Raw genomic sequence first — 21,434 nt, 5'->3', positions numbered from 1 at the left:
TATAGTTACAATGAGCTTCATTTTTTGGGGGTTTTTTAAAACGAGCTTATAACCGTGTTATTTAAAGAACAAACATAATGATCAATTTTGTATCCATTTTACAAGTTCCGAATATATCCAATTGGAGTCCCTTTGGGACTGCCGACTCAAATCCTGAGTTTATAACCTTATAGCATAATCCTCATTTCTAAATAAAAGAAATATATCCAATTGCTTATATCTTCCATGGAATTATATTTTTATCAATCCGTCTTCTTTCGTACAAAATTTTTCCGAATTCTCAATATTTCTTACTTTTTTTTGCTTCAACTTTACATTTATTTAGCGATAAGACATATGTAGTTGCTGACTTTGTATGCTATTCCACACACTTCACGGTTAGCTCCTAGTCTTTTTTCTTTTCTTTTCTTTTTTAAATTTAAAAAAAAAAATAACTCCAATTAATTTTTTTCAAACCCAAAAAGGAGACTTTTTTTTTTTAATGTAATTTTGTTATAGTTTGTTAACTTTTGTCGATTCTTCCACAGAGTTTCACAGATAATTGCAAGTCATTTTTATTTAATTTTATTTTTCAAGTGAATGTGGATCATGGAAAAGGTTTAGTCAATGATGGGTGCCAACTGTTATGAGGGTGTCCTTCAAGTAGTTCCTGGCTTCTTCCTCTGCCCAAACTCCACGCAGCCACGGAGACACAACACAAGACGAAAGCACTTTTGTCTTCCACACCATTCTCATTTCTCAATCAAACTCTTTCGCCAAAACCTATTACAGTTGTCCCATTTTTCCCAATTTAACCCTCCATTTTTTTTTTTTTTTTGGTTACTAAATGTAAATAAATAAATAAAATACTCACGACGGGCTCCACCCACTCTTCATAAAAGTCACCAGTTAGAAACACAGAGACCTTCAATAGAGACTAGCAAGAGAAAAGAGAAAGAGACAGCCAAAAGCCACCCAACCCCAAATCTAATCGATCGCCAAAAATCTAAACGCTGAAGAGAAAGTAGCTGAAAGTGTTGGTGAAATACAATACGATACAATGCACGCAAAGACAGACTCGGAGGTGACGAGCCTCGCAGCGTCTTCCCCAACCAGATCTCCCCCACGCCGGCCAGTGTACTACGTGCAGAGCCCTTCGAGAGATTCCCACGATGGAGAGAAGACCACCACGTCATTCCATTCGACGCCGGTGCTCAGCCCCATGGGTTCCCCTCCCCACTCTCATTCCTCTGTGGGCCGCCACTCTCGGGAGTCCTCCTCTAGCAGATTCTCTGGATCTCTCAAACCCGGATCCCGCAAGATCTCCCCCAACGATCCCTCTCGGAATGGCCATGGTAAGACTCAAAAGCAGTGGAAGGAGTGCGCTGTCATTGAAGAAGAAGGCCTTCTTGAAGTCGAAGAGCGTCGCAAAAGTCTCCCTCGCCGTTGCTATTTCCTCGCTTTTGTTGTTGGCTTCTTTATTCTCTTCTCTTTCTTTGCGTTGATTTTGTGGGGTGCCAGCAAGCCTATGAAACCCAAGATCACTCTCCAGGTTCGCTTTCTTGCTTTTTTTTCTTTTTTTTTTTTTTGTTTTCTGATAAAAATGTATATTATATCTTTTTATTTGTGGGAATTGTGAAATGGGTTGCGACTGTTTTGTCTTTTTTGTTGTTGTTGCAGAGCATAAAATTCGAGCAATTCAAGATTCAAGCAGGCTCGGATTTTACGGGAGTGGCTACTGATATGATCTCCATGAACGCCAGCGTGAAACTCACATTCCGAAACACGGGCACATTTTTTGGGGTCCATGTTACATCAACACCTCTAGATCTATCTTATTCCCAAATTACGATAGCCTCTGGAACTGTAAGTTTCAAATACTTTTTGCATTCCACTGATGATAGAAAATCCAGAATTGACATTTTGATCTCAATTCCGATTCTTTTATCTGATTCGGGTAGCTTTTTTTGGTTATAATTTTTATTTTTCAGATTAAAAAGTTTTATCAATCAAGGAAGAGCCACAGATCTCTCACAATACCAGTAGTAGGCAATAAAGTTCCTTTATATGGAAGTGGAGCAAGCCTGAGCAGCTCGACAGGGACGTCGACCCTGCCAGTGCCTCTGAAATTGAACTTCGTGGTCCGATCCAGAGCTTACGTTTTGGGCAAATTGGTGAAGCCCAAGTTCTACAAGCGGATTGAGTGTTCTGTAACTTATGATCCCAAAAAGCTAAACATTGCAATCTCCCTCAAGAAATCTTGCACATACGACGACTGAAACTGATTCAATAAAAAAAAAAAAAAAAAAATCGAAGACTTTCTTTGTCATTTTTCTTCATTTACAAATTTAAAATTAATGGGTGGTTTTTTTGTTGAAGAGAAAAGATATGAAAGACAGCTCAGCGGAGTTCTTCTGGGCAGAGAATGTGGAACGCGGTTTAGACCTTTTTTTTTGGCTGCCCAATTGCCCGAATTACAGGTTGGAGTCCATAGATGATTTATTTCTTGCGGGTGATGACCTTCCTTTTTATTATTTATTCCTTTCTTTATTTTGTCCTTTTGATGTAAAAGTAAGAAAATGATTTATTTATTCTCAATAATGTAATATGATTAGTGATTCATTAGGTAAAACTGTCTTGTGGTTATTGTGATTAAGCTTTTATACAGTAATGTACTAAACATTCATATTTGTACCCATGGCGGTGTACCAAATGTTTCAACTTTTAGATAACGCTAAATTAGTGCAACACGATTTGGCAAAACTGTGTGTGTTTAAAGACTCGCGGTGGTTTACTTGTTGAATATTTAAAGCCGAGCTTGATGATTAAGCAACATTTTATATTCAGATCACATGTTTTTGTTCCAAAGATGAATCACTAAATTATATGGAAGCAAATATCTATAATGATTTTGTCTTGCAGAATTATGTTCTGGTTTTCATTTCTTAATCAAAAAATGTTGGCATCAATTAAAAAAAATATGCCTTTGAGCTACCACATGGCTAACAAACAACACCATGTGGAACTCGGGTTCTTTTCAACAGGGACAATATTGCCAATGGAGGAACTTTCATGTACCTTTCCATGCCAAAATTTTTATGTGGGGCTCCTTTGGCTCTACCTTTTTTCGTCGGATATTTCCGTTTACTCTTGCTGTCTAAAATAGTTTCCTTTTTACTTTTACATCTGTTTGGGGCAAACGCTGTCTTTACTTGATAACCATTCTCAAAGACAGTTGAAATTCGCTGGGGCTATGTATGGATTATGGAAATGTATTGGAAGGGAGAGTACCATGCAAAATAGTAATCTAACAGCATCCCATAAAATACTCCATCCACTCCAAAGTAGAAATCATCCATGAAATTAAGCAAATAATTACTTTTCAATCGGTAGGGTAAGCACATAATTACTTCTTATGAAATGCAACACCATGTTCATCAATCTTCCAAAAAAATAATAATATGTCGTTTATAATTGGCACAAGAGTACAGTCAGTTGCTTGATATTCCATTTGTCAGTGTCCAATTGTCTGTAGACTGTAGTTGGTGCTTCAGTGAATTTGAAGTCTGAGTTTTAAAGAACAACTTGTTTTAGGTGACATTGATCTCGTTTTTACCAAATTTTTTTTTTTTTTTAAAGATTATTATCGCATAAAAATATTTCCGTTTACTTGCCGCAAGAACCAACTAGAGGCTAAAAGTAATTATTAATTATTGCCTTCGGTGGATCAGTGGACAATTTTGGTTTTGTAAAAGATAATTTTCTTTCTTGGATGCTGGAAAAGGCTTTAAAATTAGTCTATAGTCCATAGAAGAACACAAAACAGTGGGCCCAAAATTCTTGTTGAGGCCCGAGCAAATACTGGGCCGGAACATGACGGCCACAACCAACATACAATTAGGCGACGAGGGGTCACTTGACAAGTTTGCTAAATTGAAGAGCTGAGACACGAATTAATTAACAGGACGGGGTCGAATTGAAAATAGAAGGAATATTGGCCCTTGGCACCAGGCCACCTCGCCCGGTTCTTTGTGCCATATGGAATAAAGTATTTTGCAGCTCTACGCCTTTTCTGGAGCTCACCCTCCATCACCCATGGCTCTTCCTCAACACCACTTCCAACAACACTACCAATCCCATCAGCACCAGCAGCATCAACAACAACAACAACAACAGCAACAATCATCTAAATCCTTCAGGTCTTTTTTTTTTCTTCTTTTTTTCTTTTTTTTTTTTCCATACCAATAACGATTTTTTATTTTTATTTTTTTTTTTATTTTCCTCAGCCCTATCAATTTTGATTTCATTTTTTTGATATTTCTATGTGCGTGCGTATCTCTCGGAAATTCTCTCATCATTATCTCAATTTGTTTTCTTCTTATAGGAATTTATACAGAGTCGACGGTCAGATAACCCCGCCGGTCGCTTATTATGATCCTACTAATCTACAAGATCAGTCCCAGCATCCTCCCTATGTTCCACCTTGTAAGTATCTGTCTTTCCTTCCAATTTCTTGTTTGGTCTTCTTCTCTAACTGCTTTGTTTGGATGCCGAGATTTTGTATGAAAACGCAATGAAAATTGGGAAATTTTAATTAAATTTTGTTGCTTTCCCTCACAAAGAACATAGCTAGGTATTTTTGCTAAATTGGAAATATAAAGCAGGTAATGCGAGAATTTCGTTTTGATGCTTTGCAATCTCAAATTAGCCTAACTAAAAGTTGGTTATTCAGTTCATGTTGTCGGCTTTGCCCCTGGTCCGGTAGCAGCAGCAGATGGCGCTGATGTTGGGATGGATTTGCCATGGAATTACGGTTTAGAACCAAAGAAGAAAAAATTGAAGGAGCAGGATTTCTTGGAGAACAATTCGCAGATATCATCCGTCGATTTCTTGCAGCCGCGATCGGTCTCCACGGGATTGGGGTTGTCGCTTGACAACAGCCGCATGGCTTCTACTGGAGACTCCGCATTGTTGTCACTCATTGGTGATGAAATTGATCGTGAGTTACAGCAACAGGACACCGAGTTTGATAGATTCCTCAGAGTTCAGGTTTTGTTTTTCTACACTGTAACGTTTAAGCCGCAGCATTTAGATTAGTTTCTTAATTTGGGTTCATTTGCTACTTTCCATATTTTTCTAGAACTGGTTTTTTTGATTGCAGAAGGATTTTAGTGCATTAAAAATTATGGTTTACTATAATCAGCTGAGTATAATTGCCAATCACAGTTATATACGGTATATGATTTGCTGGTATGTGTTTTTGATAAGTTATAACTACTGCTTTAGTTAATTGCTCCATGGTTTCAGTTTAAATAGGTTAAATTTCAAGTTTTTACTTATTGCCTCCAAGCTATTCATATCTATAATGTAATAGATTCGTAAGTTTGTTGTCAACCTTGCTAACTGACTGATTTCATATTTTAACTCTAATATTATTTTAGAGGTTAGGAAACTGATACGATGGCTTATGATGTATGTGTCCGTATCTCTGGATTTCAATAAGTATGTTGTTAGTTGCCTATATTTGGAAATGTGTTGCTGACTCTTTAATAGCACTTTGCCTATATTTATAGAAACTTTTTTTGTCATTTAAAGCATCATGAATGACAAGTGAGAATTCTTGATGTAGAAAAAGATGAGTCTTCTTGTCTAATTTTGAATCTGCTTTAGACCATTGGGACAACAACTCCGTTTTCCTTTTATGACCGTTATAGTTTGTTTTCTTTGTTTCAAAATAAGTTTAGTCAAATGTTGCATTTGTTTGGATTAAAGTGTTGTTGTTTCATTTGTTAAGAATTAGTCTGATTTTGTCAGAATATGTTGCTGCTAATGCAGCGTTTTGTTTCCCTAAGTGCTTCCTATAAGAAGATCTTCTTCTTCAAGGAAAAGCACACTATTTTTCCTGTCATTTTTGTATTTTCAAGCTTTGAGAAAGCTTTGCTTAATGTGATTGACTCCCTTGGGAAGTTCTGATTTTTTTCTTGGGTTTTGTTTCACCTTTACATACTCTTTTCTATCTAACATACATTTTAAGATGCCTGTTAAAGCTTTTCTTAAGATGATTTGTTAAAGCTTTATCAGAGAAATCCTGGATTTGTTTTGTTTTTTAGGTTTCTTGGGACTTTTGTTGGCTTCTCTCCTTTATAGTCTTTGTGTTCTCATGTCGGCTTCTCCACTAACAAGCAACGGCATACTTTGTTGTTTGTTTTTATCTTATTAAATAAACTGTAATTTCTTTTCTCTTGTTTTTAGAGTGACAGATTGCGGCAAACTATTCTGGAGAAGGTCCAGACCACCCAGCTTCAAACTGTCTCAATTGTGGAAGAAAGTGTTCTTCAGAAGCTCCGACAGAAAGAAGCAGAAGTGGAGAGCATTAACAAGAAGAACATGGAGCTTGAAGATCGAATGGAACAGTTAACCGTTGAAGCAGGTGCTTGGCAACAGCGAGCTAGATATAATGAGAACATGATCACTGCTCTCAAGTTTAATCTTCAGCAAGTATATGCTCAAAGTAGAGATAGTAAAGAAGGATGTGGTGACAGTGAGGTGGATGATACGGCTTCTTGCTGCAATGGCCGTTCCATTGATTTTCATCTTCTTTCCAGAGAGAATAATGATATGAAAGGGATGATGACTTGTAAGGCTTGCAGAGTCAAAGAAGTTTGCATGCTTCTATTACCTTGTAAGCATCTCTGCCTGTGTAAAGATTGTGAAATTAAGCTAAGCTTTTGTCCTATCTGTCAGTCATCTAAGTTTATCGGGATGGAGGTATATATGTAATATGATATTCTTATCAAAGCTCTAATGTTACAGTTATTAAATTGTTATGAAATTGCTTCCATTTTGTCTGCTTGTTTTCTCCTTTGGTAGTTTGTATTTTAAATGGGTTGTTCATCCTTCTCTTGTAAAGTTTCTTCGCTCATCCATTTTTTTTTTTTTTTTCAAATTTCTCTAGTATATTGAAACTTTTAAACGTGGTCGGGAATCAGATACTTATGTTGTCATCCTTTTATCTTAAATACGTATTTGGTGCATGAATTTTGTAATATATTTACGGTTTTGCTTTTATATGAACTTTGAAAATGATGGCGGACAACCCTTGGGCCTAGATTCTGGTGATAAATGCGTGATGGGTCGGAATTAGGTTGGTGGAGTTTGGGCTTTTCTTATCTTAGTTGGAAGAACATGAAATAAAAATAACTGGGAATTTGCAGTTTCATGGTCGGAGTAAAAGGGCCATTCGTGGATTTGATTTCTCTGCCTTGCTGTCTCCTTCTATACCAACTTTCTTAAATTTTGGTTGGTTCCTAAAAACATCTTATCCTGTGGTTTAGGCTATAAATTTGAACGAGAGGAATGCATGATGACAGCTACTCTAACTGGAATATGTAATTGGTTTTTCAATTATACTACGGATAGCAAAATGTCTATCAAATTTATTTAGCAAATAATGTGATAATATTTAATTAATTAGTTAATTTTTTTATTTTTTTATTAATTTATAAAATTATTTTTTATATTTAAATTATATGAACATATTATAAATAATATTTTAATATCTACTATTTAATAAATAAACTTAATAAACATTTCAGGGTGCAGATATTACTTTTTTCTCGTTACCTTATTTTGAATACCCAGGTAAAGCCCAAGGGTCCGTAGACACATTGTGGGCTCCCAATAGTAGGTTGTTTCTGCCGCTTCCTGTAGACTTGTAGCCCTCAAAAAAGAAAATGATATAAAAACAAAAAATAAAATAAAATAAAAAACAAAACAAAACAAAACAAAAAGGGAAATGGCAGCCTCGGGATGGCGTCATGGGGATGCTACATATGAAAGAAAAATGTTTTTCATCAAATTTTCCATATGAGAAATTTATCTCCACACAATTGATGTAGGCTTTCGTTTGACCAAGAGATCAGCCTCCGTATTCATCAAAAAAGAATAAAATAAATAAAATAAAAAGAACCCAGCCTCCGTGCTTTTTTTTTTCTTTTTTTTTTTTTTCTTTTTTGGTAAATCAGCCTTCGTGCTTTTTTGGATAGAAAAAGATATACTCTTTTTACCTTTTAAGGTATCTTTCGATCATAAATTTATCTGTTGATGGACAATCCTTCAAATTAGATTAGACCTTGCCATTCAAAGCCGCTTATCCCCAAAAAATGTTCATTTTTTTTTCTTTTTTCTTTTTTTCAGCTCTTGGATACGCATTATAATTCCAATAATAGGACTATATATTATCATATTATGTGTACCTTCTAATTGAGTAATAATAGCATATTATGCCCCCCCCCCAAAAACTAGAAACAACTTATTGTACTTCTTTTATTGATTCGGTTTGAATTAAAACGAAACTGTTTGTCATCGAATGACTTAATTATTTCTTTTATTTAAAAACAATATGGGGTGCAACAGTGAAAACTAGGGAGTTTTGAAACATTCGTATTTCTTATATATGTTCCATGGCTCCCTACTCTCTCCCCTATATTACCTATAGCTAGCCACATGATGAACAAGCCATAACGATTTTCTTTTCCCTTTTTCTCGGTACAAGCTTTATTCCTCGAAAATTAAATGTTTATTTTATTTTTTAAAAAAAAACATTGCAATAAAATATCCATTTTATGTGTCTTCCAAGCCACTACCTACTTGTCTGCACGCAAATCAGTAAGAGCTTGAGACCCATCTCAAAGTCCAAGAAGGCAAGCAAAGAAACACGCAGCCGGATTAATAATCTATTATATATTTATATTAGTTTATATACAATGTAAGGTAGATGTCTTGGGAAGCAAGTTTTAAATAAGTTATCGTAATTGGTATTGTGTTACGGAAAAAAGTAGAGGGAAGAGAATGTTTTATTTAGTAGAAGGGAGGGAGAAGATTGGTGAACTTTTTTCTAATCATGCCTTAGAAAGTGATGACAAAGAGGAAAGTGAATATGCTTCCCCCATGATTGTAAACTATCTACCAATCCATTATTATTACTATTATTATTAATTATTATTATTGTTATTATTCCCACCTCCACTTCCACCACCTCCCACCGCAAACCCCAGCCGAACTAAGTCCTGTCATACTCATCACTTATGCCCTTTGCCTTTTTCTTTCTTTCTTTCTTTCTTTCTTTTTTTCTTAAAAGGAATCATCTAAAAATCTACATTTTTATTATTTATATTTTAGAATTTCTTTTAATCTAAATTCAAAAGGAGCTGAAGCGAGCGAAGCTTTACTTGAGTTCAATCATCCAACCCTCCTCTTATTCCCTATAAAGCTGTATTTCTACTTTCTTTTTTTTTTTTTCTTTCTATCGTGGGGTCTTAGCCAGCGATCTCCATAGTTTTCTTCCACTTTGTACCACTCCTTGCCTTTTTTTCACCACACCTTGCATTGCATGTACACTAGTGGAAGTATTTCTGGGACTCATACATATACACGGTCAAAGTTGTATCCCTTTTTCCCATTTTTTTTTGCACTAACAACATTTCTAATGACTATGTAAATTTGTTAACAGATTAGAATTATAGTCAGCCACTTTAAAAAAATAATTCTCCAATAGATATTTGGAATGTCCCCTATACCAATTGTAATGTGGGTAAAAACAAAATATTATGTTAAACTGATGTGAAAAGAGAAAAATAGATACAAATAATAATGATAAATAAATAATTATCTTTTATATAAATGTAAATTAATATATAACTATTTCTTCTTCTTTTTTCTTTTTTTTTTTCTTTTTTCTTTTTTTTTTCTTTTTTTTTTTGTTTCGGGAATATATAGTTATTCTGAGAAGTTAAAATTTGTTGTTACCAACTTTAAAAGTTAATTTGTACTTATACATGGTGCAACCGCTAGTACAGCTGTATATCCAATGTTCAAATCTTGTTATGGATAAAAGTCTCCCTTCCCCATGTTGTAATTAAGAAAAAAAGAAAAAATTGAGTTAATCTATACTAGACCGACTCAAAATTGTTTTTATTTTTAAAATATACTTTCTTAATAGTTCGTTATTTTTAAAATCAATAAATGTTTTAGCTTCAAAAAAATATTTATTTATTTATTTATAGTTCATAGCCAAAATGAAAACTTAACTTTTTAAATTTTAAGTAATGTAGCTGTCTAGTTAGATGGTCCGGTTTCTATAGTGTTAGATTAATTAATTACCAGTTTCTTATATTTTATCTTTCCTGGGAAATAGATTTAGATTAGCAGTGATATGTGGAGAAAAATGAAAGTCCCAAACACGTATCTCTCTCTCTTCCTCTCTCTCTCTCTCTCTCTCTCTATATATATATATATATACATAGTCCCGCAGTCCCGGCAGCCGGTATACTTATAACAACAATATAAGTTCCCCACAGAAACAAAGAAACATCCTCAATGTGTCGCATTTAATCAAGTAAGAAATTTCTAGCTAATAATAATCCACACACATACAAAAAAGAAACTGCTGAACTTTACGTTACGTCTGAAGTATACGAAACAACATACACGGTTGTCTCATGTATTTGTAGGTATCCATGGTCTTTGGAACGACGTGAGAGAAGTGCTTATTCTTCTCCTTTTTTTTTTTTGTCTTTTTTTTTTCCGCTTTTTTTCAAAACCATACCGGCGTGTAATACATATAAGATGTTGGCTCCACTTTTAGCAACACTATTGTGGTCCTCCTAGCTAGAAACCACCATATAATCCCTTAACCTCACGTCCTTGTCCATATACTCTTTCTTTCAGATCTTTCTTTTTATACAACTTACAAGGGTAGTCTGCCCATTATTTATATCTATAAAGTTGCATCACTAATGTCTTATTCCCTCCAATGCCTCGCTCACCTGAATTTGAAAACAATTTTCTAATAAGTTTAGATAGATAACTGAATCATAGTACTATATATACCCATGCAAAATGTCGTCAACCATTTCAATCTGAAATAAATAGACAAATAAATAAAAGCCTCTTAATTAATTTATGTATATGTCCCAATTACTTCCCACCAAAAATAATAATAAAAAAATTATCCTAAGTTAATTAAATGGAGTACGTTTGTAGCAAGTGCTCTTTTACTTGGCAATTGAGTACTTTTTTAAAGACAGGGTGATTTTGATTTTTGACCACGACGTTGTTATGTAGAAGACAATTAAAATTACGGGTGGCAGTAAATTAATAGCGCGTGAAAATGGGAAAGTGGATAATATTAACAGTACTGATGACTAGTAGTTCAATTTTGTGGACTGAGTTTATTGTGCTAGTTGAATTGAATGATCAGTATCAGATGGATCACTTACGAACTTTATGTTTGACATGATTGAGTAGCCAAAAAGGGGTTTCCTTAGTGGATAATTAGGTGGCAATAATATTTGCATAATGTAATGTGTGTGTATATATATATATATATATATTTTTTAAAATATATATAAATATAGAAAAACTAGCAGAGAAAACGGGGCAGTCCGGATCAAACCAAACAAGGCAAATGATTTTCTGATGGCCACATAATAATAAAGCAACCGTCGGATGAATGTTATGGAAATGAGTAAAAAAATTTTTAACACCGAATTTCGATGAGAGATTGGCAATATATTTCTGTAGACGTGCATTATTGGCTGTCATCAGAAAAAAATGGCACTTTAAGCACTTTGGCTTTGTAAGTAATGGACGTGGGAGGTGGGTCTTGCTATATATGCATGAAATGATGGTAAGGATGAGAGGAGGGACCCATTGAAGAGCTTGATCATCCCACGGAATCCCTTGGATTGAGGAACTAGTAGTAGCAAGCAGCCTTGAAACGTGGGACCCCCTTTTTTTTTTTTTTATAAATTTTTTTGCAAAAACACCTTTTCTTTAACGTTCATCAGCCACAGTATCAAAAGAAGAGAAGAGAAGGGGTAGAAAAAGAATGTGATGTGCATGTGATCAAACAGCCTTTATGTTCCCGGTGCTAGCTAGTCTTAATCTAACCCAAAATTTTTCACACAAAAAACCACCGTTTTTCCAATTCCCCTTCCTACTTCTCTCTGCTTTTCTTTTTGACATTCGGTGACTAATACTTTTTTGGTTAATCATGTTTAGGTCATATATAGGTGTTCATGTTTTGTACTAAAAAACTTGAAAATTTTTGGGCCCCATTTTTCCCCCTTAGACATGCGAGGTCGGCCATGGCTTTGATCATTGCACTGATCAAAAGTATGTTATTAGTGGAATTCTTAGGCCCAGTATCACATCAAATAGATTATCTGATCCCTCTCTTTCTTTCTTTCTTCCTTTCTTTCTTCCTTTCTTTCTTTTAATATATATATATATATATATGTGTGTGTGTATCTACAATTTTCCTACTGTTCAATTTTTTGGTGAAAGAATTAATTGTAGAATATACTGTCAATTCCATTATATTCTTATGTGTATGTGATAAAAAAATAAAAATAAAAAAGTGAATTTAAAGTCCTTTTCTTACGTTTGTAGAAGGATCCTTTTAACGTAGAAGTTGAAATATTCAATCTTTAGCAAACGAAGAAAGAATGAGGAAAGTGCGTAAAAGAAGAAAGGATCAAAGAGAGAAAGATAGTGGAGGAAAGACATCTCTTGTTGTTGTTCTCTTCTTTTAATGTAATTCTAAAGTGACCTAAAATTAACTTTCATTTTGCTGATTGATAAGAAACAACAAGGCCATGCAATGCAAGTTTATAATATTTTTCTTACTTTTGGACCTTAGATTATTGATAGATTATTCTTAAAGAAGCTGCTTTTTAACGTCTTTTTTCAGAGCCCCTTCAACTTTTTGCATGGAAACCATATCTCCTTGATTCAAATGTATTTCATTTTAATTGATTAATCCCCCTCTCTTATTTAATTACTCATTCAACTAATATATATGCGTGTAGATATTCCATCTGGGTCCATAACGTACTAATTAGAATATATCATTTATGTTCATTTTCAGACATCACACTAAAATTTATTTTATGAGGAAAACATGATAATTTTATTTATTTATTTATTTATTTATTTATTTATTTTTTGAAAATAGTACAATATGATAGTTAACTTATAATTCTGTTGGAAAGCGAGGATTTGACAAATTCATAACAAATAAATCTATATATTTTTTCTTCTTTTAAGAAAGAACTAATGAGTATAAGTTTAAAAAATTGCCTCTGTTATCGGTCAACTTAAAAAAATATTTAAAAAAGAATTTTTTATCATATTTTAGTATATAGGAGATTTTATGAAGACTATAACATTCGAGTGAAAATCCTGATTTTTTTTTTTCTGAACCTCCCCAAAAAAAAAAAAAAAAAAAAACATGAGGCGCCAAGTAGATAGCCCGGTAATTTGTGTCTATATTAGTTATAATGAACATGAACAACAATTCAACCCAAAAATCAGGAAGAAAAGATAAAAAGGAGTGGTAGAGCAAGGAATATTTCCATGATCAATAATTTGTCCATGGCTCCAAGATATATCAGGGGCACAATAAAACTCCTTTCCACAAAGTCAGTACCACCTAAAGTGGTAACATGCTTTTCCAAAATCTACAAAAAAGAATAGAAGGTAAGTGCAATTGTTTTATCTGTAGAATTTATCCTTCATCTAATTTATAAAAGAAAAAGGAAAAAGGAAAAACATGACCAATAAGAAGAATGATGGATCCGTTTATTTAGTGTAAGTGGAATTTGATCATTTTATTTAAAGTATTTTTACAAACCATATACTCGGCACTGTGCAAGTCTTTTCTTTATCACTCTCAGTTTTGGACTGCTTATTAAAATGTATATTTTATGAAAAATGTTATTAATGATAATGTAGTATTAGAGGGATTCATATGTCAAATGTCAATTTAATTGCCTATTTGATATTCACTTTGTCATGTCAAATTTTTAGTTTAAAAAGTTAATACATGATGCATTTAATCAATATTTGTTATCTACCAATGGACCCATTAGTACTCATTGCCAATCGTGATAAAAAAAAAAAATGTTTTTTTTTTTTTTGTTTTTGTTTTTTAATTAAAGAAGGATAAGTAATTAATGAGTAAAAGCTTGAATTTTTTTACCAAATCATTGAAATTTTTAAAAAATTGTAATATATTATTACAAGATTCCGTTTTTAATTTGCTCACATCCCAGTTCATGACCCTAACATGATGGAGGCAATCAGTGAAGATTAATAAAGTTAATGATGGTCGTTTCGAACTACCCTCTTTCTTTTGGTCAATTTTTTACCCCCTCCTTAATAACACTTTTCTTTCTTTCCGCGAAAATATAGGGAACAGTTATCTTGAAAGCATTGACCAGTCTTTTTCCCTTTCTTTCTCCCTCCCCCCCCCCCCCCCCCCTGATAATCATAGTCCAGTCTTCTTATGCAAGTTTCATATATTGAGTCCATTTGTTCACTGAATTAATAGACTTGAAATTATGAAAAAAAAAGAAAAAAAACTTTTTCATTTCATTTTCCAAACAAAGAAATCATCAAATCTCTTTCCAATTTTTTTACAGAGAATGTAACATTATTACTAACCGATCTTCGTTATTATTGTTAGAAATGAATACAAAGAGTAATTAGCCAATTGAACACTCCTTGATCTTAGTGAAACTGAGCTCTTATTTCTTTTCTTTTGTTTTTTTGGGTGAAAAACTCATCTCTGTTCTCTAATGATTTTGTGAATCTCAAATTGGGAAATAAATTAATTAGAAGGATCGAGATGTCTATGTAATACACAAAGGACAAAACCTTGAGGGTATATTAGTACATATAATAGAAAGACAAACGGGTATCATGTCCCGTCCATTTATTATCAAACGTATAAACCTATTTCCATGTACACATCTCTCGTGACCCTTATTTTTTTGTCCCTCAGTTAATACACGGATACACGACCTTCCTTCACCACCTGCAGCAGAGAATTTGAACCTATTTGACCCACTTCCAATCCGTAATCCAAATTCCAAAGTCCGATCCCAACCTCCATCCCCAAAGTATATAAATAAAGATCTATTTATCTATCCATCTATCTATCTATCTCCATAGGCATAGTCATGAAATATACATATATAATTATATATATACACACAAAATGACATTATAATTTTCTTAGAATAAAATATAATTGGTGTTCCTCCTCGTGCAGGAGAGAGCACAGTGAAACAGACAAAAGAGAGTGAGAGAAGAGACAGAAGAAAGAACCTTGTAGCTTGTCGTATAGAATACAGATTTTGATTCTTTCACTTTAGAAAGAGAGTGTGTTCTATAGTAATGTAATAATATTTATAACCCCATATCTGTCATTAGGATGTAAAATATTGGGTTTTATCCGTATTCGCTCTGTGTTTTAAGTTGTCTCTCCTTGAAATTCTCATACTGGGACAATATAATAATGATTAATAAGAAAATAGGTTTGTTTTTTAGTAGAAATAAACAATATTTTGAAAGGTACCGGCGGTGGTCATGTGCGAGGAGGTGGGGTTGGTTTCACTTTCACTGCGTTTTAGAAATTAGAATAGAATCTTCTTGGCTCTCCAACGTGTTGAGAGAGAAAGAGAGAGAGTTTTTTTTTTTTTTTGTGTGTGTGTGTGTGTGTGTGTGTGTGTGTGTGTGTGTGTGTTTTGGGTGATTTTGGTAGTGATGGTGGTGGGCTCGGTAGGATCTGTCTGAGTTGCTGACAACTTGTGAATGAAACCAGCCTTTGTTTTCTAGATTTCCATACTCTGTGGACCCATTTACTCCTTTCTCTTTCTCATATATGAAGCTCATACTATTCGAAAATAAAATCTTCATGAAATTGCCATTCATGCTTCTTACCTACCCATGTATATGCACAGATATATATATATATATATATGCTCTGCTTATGATCATCTTCATGATCAATTGGCTATATAGGCCCCACAAATTAATTCATCATGATCACATTATCATTTTCATAGGGAAGATTGATCAGGTTCAGTTAAACTTGTGATTAATTAACAATGATGATTGATTTAAATTTATCTTGATTGGAATATATTTATCCGCATGTACAATATTATTACATGGAAATGTTCCCAGAAATGTGCATGTAACATGAAAGAGGGGGCGGGTGCTTGTAGTAAATACAAGTTGGGGAGGTAAAAAACAAAAAACAAAAGAAGAATCACGAGAATGGCATACTCACAGAACATCCAAAATTAAAAGGACGACTGTCTCCATGTCAGCCGCTGAATTGGTGCAGACTACAGGCTACTGAGGGTCAGGGTGTGAAACTTGAAATTATAAAGAAAAAAACAGAACGAGAAGAGAAGAGAAGGAAAAAAATAAATATTTAGAAGGTGTTCTTCTCTTTTCCTAGCTAGAGGATGAATTTCCCATTTTAATTGATTATCGGGACTTGAATCTGACACTGTTTCTTGCTATAATTTTCTATTGCAATTTTCTTCATTTTTATAACTAAAACACATTGCATCATAACGTGTAACTGTTTCTAACCATGCCACTATTTCCTCTTCCTTTTAACTCCATCTTTTGGCCTAGAATACCGCATGTATTGCCAATTTTTCTAGGCATGCACTCATATTTACAAAAAAAAAAAAAGAAAAAAAAAAGTTTATTGATTTGCTTTTGGAAATTTAGAAACTAATTTAATCACAGCCGTATTCAATAATATTTGTTGCATATTTTGTGATCAATAGTAAAGGGATCTCTTTCCATCAAAAATAGTAAAAGAGACTTGAATATTATTAAAAAAACAAGTGACAGCCCCTGCCCTGAGGAGAACATACATGCTTTCCAGATAAGGTACATAATATTTATGTGAGATTTTATATTTTTTTGGGGGGTTTTGATGGGGTATGGAAACTTTTGAGAGATTGTTATGATTATAAAAATTATGAAGATATATATATATATATATATATAAAACCTGAAATGGATATGAAGAAGCTATAAAATGTAAAAAGTAAGAAATAATATTGGTGGGGGTGGGGGGGAACTGGGGACAGTTTTAACTTTGTTTTTCCAATAATGAGAATCATGGACATGATCAAAATAATCAGTTGGAGTATCTGAGTGAAATTATTAGTCATCATTTTTGTTATTGTTTCACTTTGGGTCTGCTAAATGTCCCTACACTCCCTACAGTCACTTCACTCTGTCACTTACTAATTACAAAATGAATCCCCATCTCTTACTTTTATAGGATCCCCCTCAGTTCCTACTCATTACAATGATTTTGATGCAATCTTGTTCAAATTGTGACACTTGTAGAGACACAGATTTATCTATCTGACCCATGACCACCTTATTTAAATCCTCCTTTTATTTATTTATTTATTTTTTTTATTTTTTTCTAAGATTCAATTTGTTCCTCTCATAGATGCCATATATTGTTTTATACCTCAAGGGTATGGAACTTCTATGCCTCCTCCTCCCCTTTTGTGTGGGTAGAAAAGAAAGAATATTTCTTGGGACAGTACAAAGAGAGAAAAAAAAAAAGATAGCTGTAAATTTTAAATTTTTATGTTTTTAAATTTGTACCCTTTTCAGTTATTCATGGAAACTTTTTGGGGCCAATAATTCAATCACCTGGACACGTCAGCAAAGAAGCCGAGCCGATAGGAAAGAAGAGCCAAATTAGGAGGCCCAAAACAGAGCAGGGTAAAGGGGGGGCTAGGGAGAGGTAATGTAAGTTAGTGAGTAAAGGTAGTAGCGGGCAGATAGAGCATGTCAAGGTGTATGATATAGAAGTTTGGAATATTATGAGAAAAAGAAGGAGAAGAAGAAGAAGAAGAAGTAGAAGAAAGGTAGAGAGAGAGAGAGAGAGAGAGAAGCAAATGGAAGAGAAGCAATAGAAGGAAGAAATGTCGTCACGAAGAACAGGCTTTAAATCCCATCACGTAGTTCGATGTATCCTTTACCTTATATCTGCTAGAGAGAGAGAGAGAGAGAGAGAGAGGTATAGTAGAAAATGATGGGGATTCGAAATTGGAGATTGTGTTTGGTTGGTGCCTTATTAAACAACAAATGCTAAACTACAAATTGAAAAGAGGACACTCGTTTGACGTGAAAAAATAGAACCACCCCTCTTCATCACCTCTCATTTTTATACATTTTGCCCAAATATTATCAAACACTTTGCCTTTGACATTTACCAAAATAAAAATATAAAAGAAACTCATTTTGCCTTTGACACAAATACCCTTCATTCTTCTTCTTTCAAAATATATATAATACAATATATATTATAACATTTCATTTCAATTTTCAAGAACAATAAAACCAACCCAAAAAAAAAAAAAAAAAAAGAGCTGAAATTAATCAACCCCGTCAATTATAAGAGTTGAAGTGTTTATTTTCTAGAAATATAATAATGAAACCAAAAAAGGCCTCCTTCAATCAATATTTGATTGATTGGTGATCATCTTCTGATTCATTACAGATATGCGATTCTTCCAATTGGATCCAGCACTTTAATATTCAACTCATAATCCTCTCTGACACTTTAATAAAATTCAAATGCTAATTACCCTGTTTCAAAATGGAGACAGAATGATTAGGTAAATTATACATTACCTTTTTTTCCTTGTTTTTTTTTTTTTTTTTTTTTTAACTACATACCCACTATTGCTAAATTGGTTGATTGATTTGGGGTCGTACAAACGAAAATGATGGTTATGTTGAAAATAAAGATATTATTTGGAAATCTTCATGTTAGCTACTTATTGTTTAAGCAACTATAGTAAAGCAGGAGTCCTTTCATTTAAAAAAAAAAAAAAAGAAAAAAAAGAAAAAGGAGGAGTTGGTTTAACTTTTCTTCAGGTAATTATACCTTGGCATTTACATTACGTACAAATAATGAAATTAGTTAATAGATTACTGATAATATACGTTATTTTGAAAAGCATAACTACCAAGAGAAGCTTTTCAAATCCACCAAAAAAAAGAAAAAAATGAGAAAGAAACTTTGCAAGATAAAGTGAAAAACAAAATTACTGAGGATTGTAGAATAGTAGTAATGAAATGTTTGACCATTTTTACTCGATGGAGTTAAAAGGAAAAGAGGAGAGAAAAAAAGGGCCAAAAAAACAAAAAAAAAAAACAAAGGACGGAGGGTAGTAATGTAAATTCAGAAGGACAAGGGTGCAGCAGGCTGCACAATCCCCCCCCTGTGCGTGATTTTTAAGTGGGTGTGCGCGGGATCAATTGTCAGTTGTGAGAGAGAGAGAAAGAGAGAGAGGTCACGGGTTTGTCTTGAAAGGCCCTTATTTCAGAGTCCTAGACAGACAGACACATATTCTCTCTCACTACATAACCGAGGACCGAAAAAATTATTATTATTTTTTAAAATGTAATTTTATTATTATCTCCTTCCTTTCTTTTCTTATTTATTAAAAAATAATAATAATACCAAATCAACTGCATCCCACAGTGCCACTCCTCTTCCCCAACATTTTTATCCACCACCATTCACACACTCTCTCTCTCATTTCAACCCCACACTCCTTAAACCCACTGTGTCCTTCTCAGATCTCCTTTTCTTTCTTTCTCTCTCTCTCTCTATCTATCTCACTCATAGACTCAGACATAGTGAGAAGAAGCTAAAAAAAAGAATAGAGTGTTTTTTTTCCTTAGCTTGTTGTTTTGTATCGATCATCCATCTTCAATGGCTTTGATGCTAGACAATTGCGAAGGCATATTACTGTCGTTAGATTCCCATAAATCAGTCCCAGCACCATTCCTAACAAAGACTTACCAGCTGGTTGACGATCCCTCCACCGACCATATAGTCTCTTGGGGTGAAGACGACACTACCTTCGTCGTTTGGCGGCCTCCTGAGTTCGCTCGCGATCTCTTACCCAATTATTTCAAGCACAACAACTTCTCCAGCTTTGTCCGCCAGCTCAACACCTATGTATATATTTACCGCACACCAAACTGCTTTTCTTTTATGATTTGGATTATGTATATATATATATTTTCTCTTTTAACTGATTTTTATTATTATTTTTTGTTTGGGTAAAAAACTAGGGTTTTAGAAAGATTGTACCGGATAGGTGGGAGTTTGCGAACGAATTCTTCAAGAAGGGAGAGAAGCACTTGCTGTGTGAGATCCACAGAAGAAAGACGGCTCAGCCTCAAGTAGCAGTTAACCACCACCACCACCACCACCACAATCCACATTCTCCGCTAGGTATCAACGGCCCAAGTTTCTTCCCCTTTTCGAGCCGAGTTAGCATCTCGCCCTCCGATTCCGACGAGCAGCATAATTGGTGCGACTCGCCGCCGCCGCCTCTCTCGTCGCCCAGGGGAGGAAACACCGGAGGAGGAGTTCCCGCTGCAGGAGGATGTAACTATAACACTTCGGTTACAGCTCTGTCGGAGGACAACGAAAGGCTGAGGCGGAGCAACTCCATGTTAATGTCTGAGCTAGCCCACATGAGAAAACTCTACAATGATATAATTTATTTTGTTCAGAACCATGTGAAGCCTGTGGCTCCGAGCAATTCTTATCCTTCTTTGCTTCTTTGCAATGCACCCGCCTCAGTCATAAATTCGAATAATAATGCTTCCACCCTACACAACAAGCCTTTGAACCAGTTCCTTGGGTATTATCCTAATAATAACAACCCTAAACAAAACCATCCTCCTCCTCCTCCTCCTCAGCTTCATGCTTTGAACTCTCCCTCTACTACGTCCAAGAGTTCAGTCACGATTCTCGAAGAACCAAGCAGCAACGGATGCAAAACCAAGCTCTTCGGTGTGCCGCTTCATTCCAAGAAAAGATTGCATCCCGAGTATGCTTCTAATCCTACCACTATGGAGACCAACAAGGCTCGTTTAGTTCTGGAAAAGGATGATCTAGGCCTCAATCTCATGCCTCCCTCCACATGTTAGTTAGCTTTAATCAAATCTATTTAAGAATATCAAAGCCTTTCAATTTATTATTATTATTAATTTTTTTTTAAAAAAATTTTCCAGCTTGATTTTTTTTTCTTTCCTGTGAGTTTTGGGTCCGAAGAACAGTCAGATGATGATAACATCATTGGTAAAATATGTGTGTGCGTGCGTGTGAGTGTCTGTGATTTGAGTCTGCGACTCCGTGTACATATAACTTCAGTGCCGGTGATATCTTTGTTTACTCACCGTCATGAATGCGCAGGTGGGTTTTGGTTAGAGCGAAAAAAAAAAAGGCCAACACCATCGTTTCTTTTTTTAATTAACTTTTTTTGCCATTCCGAGTGGTGCAATTTAATGCTCTCTATCATGGGATTTCTATCCTTTTTCCCCTTTGTTTCTCTTCTTCTTCTTTTCTCCTTCAGTTTCTGATTTTGTGTTCTGAATGTTTCGGTCACATTAATGCATGAGAGAGAGAGATAGAGAGAGAGAGAGAGAGAGAGAGAGAAGGATATAAGGATATGGGTAGCTAATTTACCTTTTAGTTCTTTATAAAAAATACAACGGAAAAACAAAATGATGAGAAGTTTTGTACAGAC

General features: G+C 34.4%; 3 protein-coding genes across 3 annotated transcripts; all 3 read left to right on the top strand.

Annotated features, from left to right (window-relative positions):
* Nucleotides 1-690: 690 nt before the first annotated feature.
* Nucleotides 691-2,675, top strand: LOC107419955 (uncharacterized). The gene is made up of 3 exons (XM_016028797.4): nt 691-1,531; nt 1,660-1,845; nt 1,971-2,675. Exons 1-3 carry the CDS (start codon nt 1,040-1,042, stop codon nt 2,256-2,258), a joined length of 966 nt encoding a protein of 321 aa, XP_015884283.3. The 5' UTR covers nt 691-1,039; the 3' UTR covers nt 2,259-2,675.
* A 1,285-nt stretch (nt 2,676-3,960) lies between these two features.
* LOC107419964 (probable BOI-related E3 ubiquitin-protein ligase 3) lies at nt 3,961-6,827 on the top strand. The gene is made up of 4 exons (XM_016028809.4): nt 3,961-4,178; nt 4,364-4,464; nt 4,712-5,028; nt 6,232-6,827. The coding sequence occupies exons 1-4, from the start codon at nt 4,075-4,077 to the stop codon at nt 6,757-6,759; spliced, it is 1,050 nt and encodes a 349-aa protein (XP_015884295.1). The 5' UTR covers nt 3,961-4,074; the 3' UTR covers nt 6,760-6,827.
* Nucleotides 6,828-19,180: 12,353 nt separating this feature from the next.
* Nucleotides 19,181-21,216, top strand: LOC107419979 (heat stress transcription factor B-4). Its single transcript, XM_016028827.4, has 2 exons — nt 19,181-19,852; nt 19,969-21,216. Exons 1-2 carry the CDS (start codon nt 19,604-19,606, stop codon nt 20,833-20,835), a joined length of 1,116 nt encoding a protein of 371 aa, XP_015884313.1. The 5' UTR covers nt 19,181-19,603; the 3' UTR covers nt 20,836-21,216.
* The last annotated feature ends 218 nt before the right edge of the window (nt 21,217-21,434 follow it).

The sequence above is a fragment of the Ziziphus jujuba genome, chromosome 5 (assembly GCF_031755915.1).
Source record: "Ziziphus jujuba cultivar Dongzao chromosome 5, ASM3175591v1".
Lineage (NCBI taxonomy): Eukaryota > Viridiplantae > Streptophyta > Magnoliopsida > Rosales > Rhamnaceae > Ziziphus > Ziziphus jujuba.
Note: the sequence above shows the minus strand (reverse complement) of the source record. Positions and strands in the feature narration are given on the sequence as shown.

Excerpts from the sequence above, each read along its gene's own strand:
- LOC107419955 (XM_016028797.4), top strand. The coding sequence starts at position 1,040 with ATGCACGCAAAGACAGACTCGGAGGTGACGAGCCTCGCAGCGTCTTCC. Across the intron at positions 1,532-1,659 it reads AACCCAAGATCACTCTCCAG|AGCATAAAATTCGAGCAATT; the intron begins GTTCGCTTTCTT and ends TTGTTGTTGCAG. Across the intron at positions 1,846-1,970 it reads TTACGATAGCCTCTGGAACT|ATTAAAAAGTTTTATCAATC; the intron begins GTAAGTTTCAAA and ends TTTATTTTTCAG.
- LOC107419964 (XM_016028809.4), top strand. The coding sequence starts at position 4,075 with ATGGCTCTTCCTCAACACCACTTCCAACAACACTACCAATCCCATCAG. Across the intron at positions 4,179-4,363 it reads CAATCATCTAAATCCTTCAG|GAATTTATACAGAGTCGACG; the intron begins GTCTTTTTTTTT and ends TTCTTCTTATAG. Across the intron at positions 4,465-4,711 it reads TCCTCCCTATGTTCCACCTT|TTCATGTTGTCGGCTTTGCC; the intron begins GTAAGTATCTGT and ends TTGGTTATTCAG.
- LOC107419979 (XM_016028827.4), top strand. The coding sequence starts at position 19,604 with ATGGCTTTGATGCTAGACAATTGCGAAGGCATATTACTGTCGTTAGAT. Across the intron at positions 19,853-19,968 it reads TCCGCCAGCTCAACACCTAT|GGTTTTAGAAAGATTGTACC; the intron begins GTATATATTTAC and ends GTAAAAAACTAG.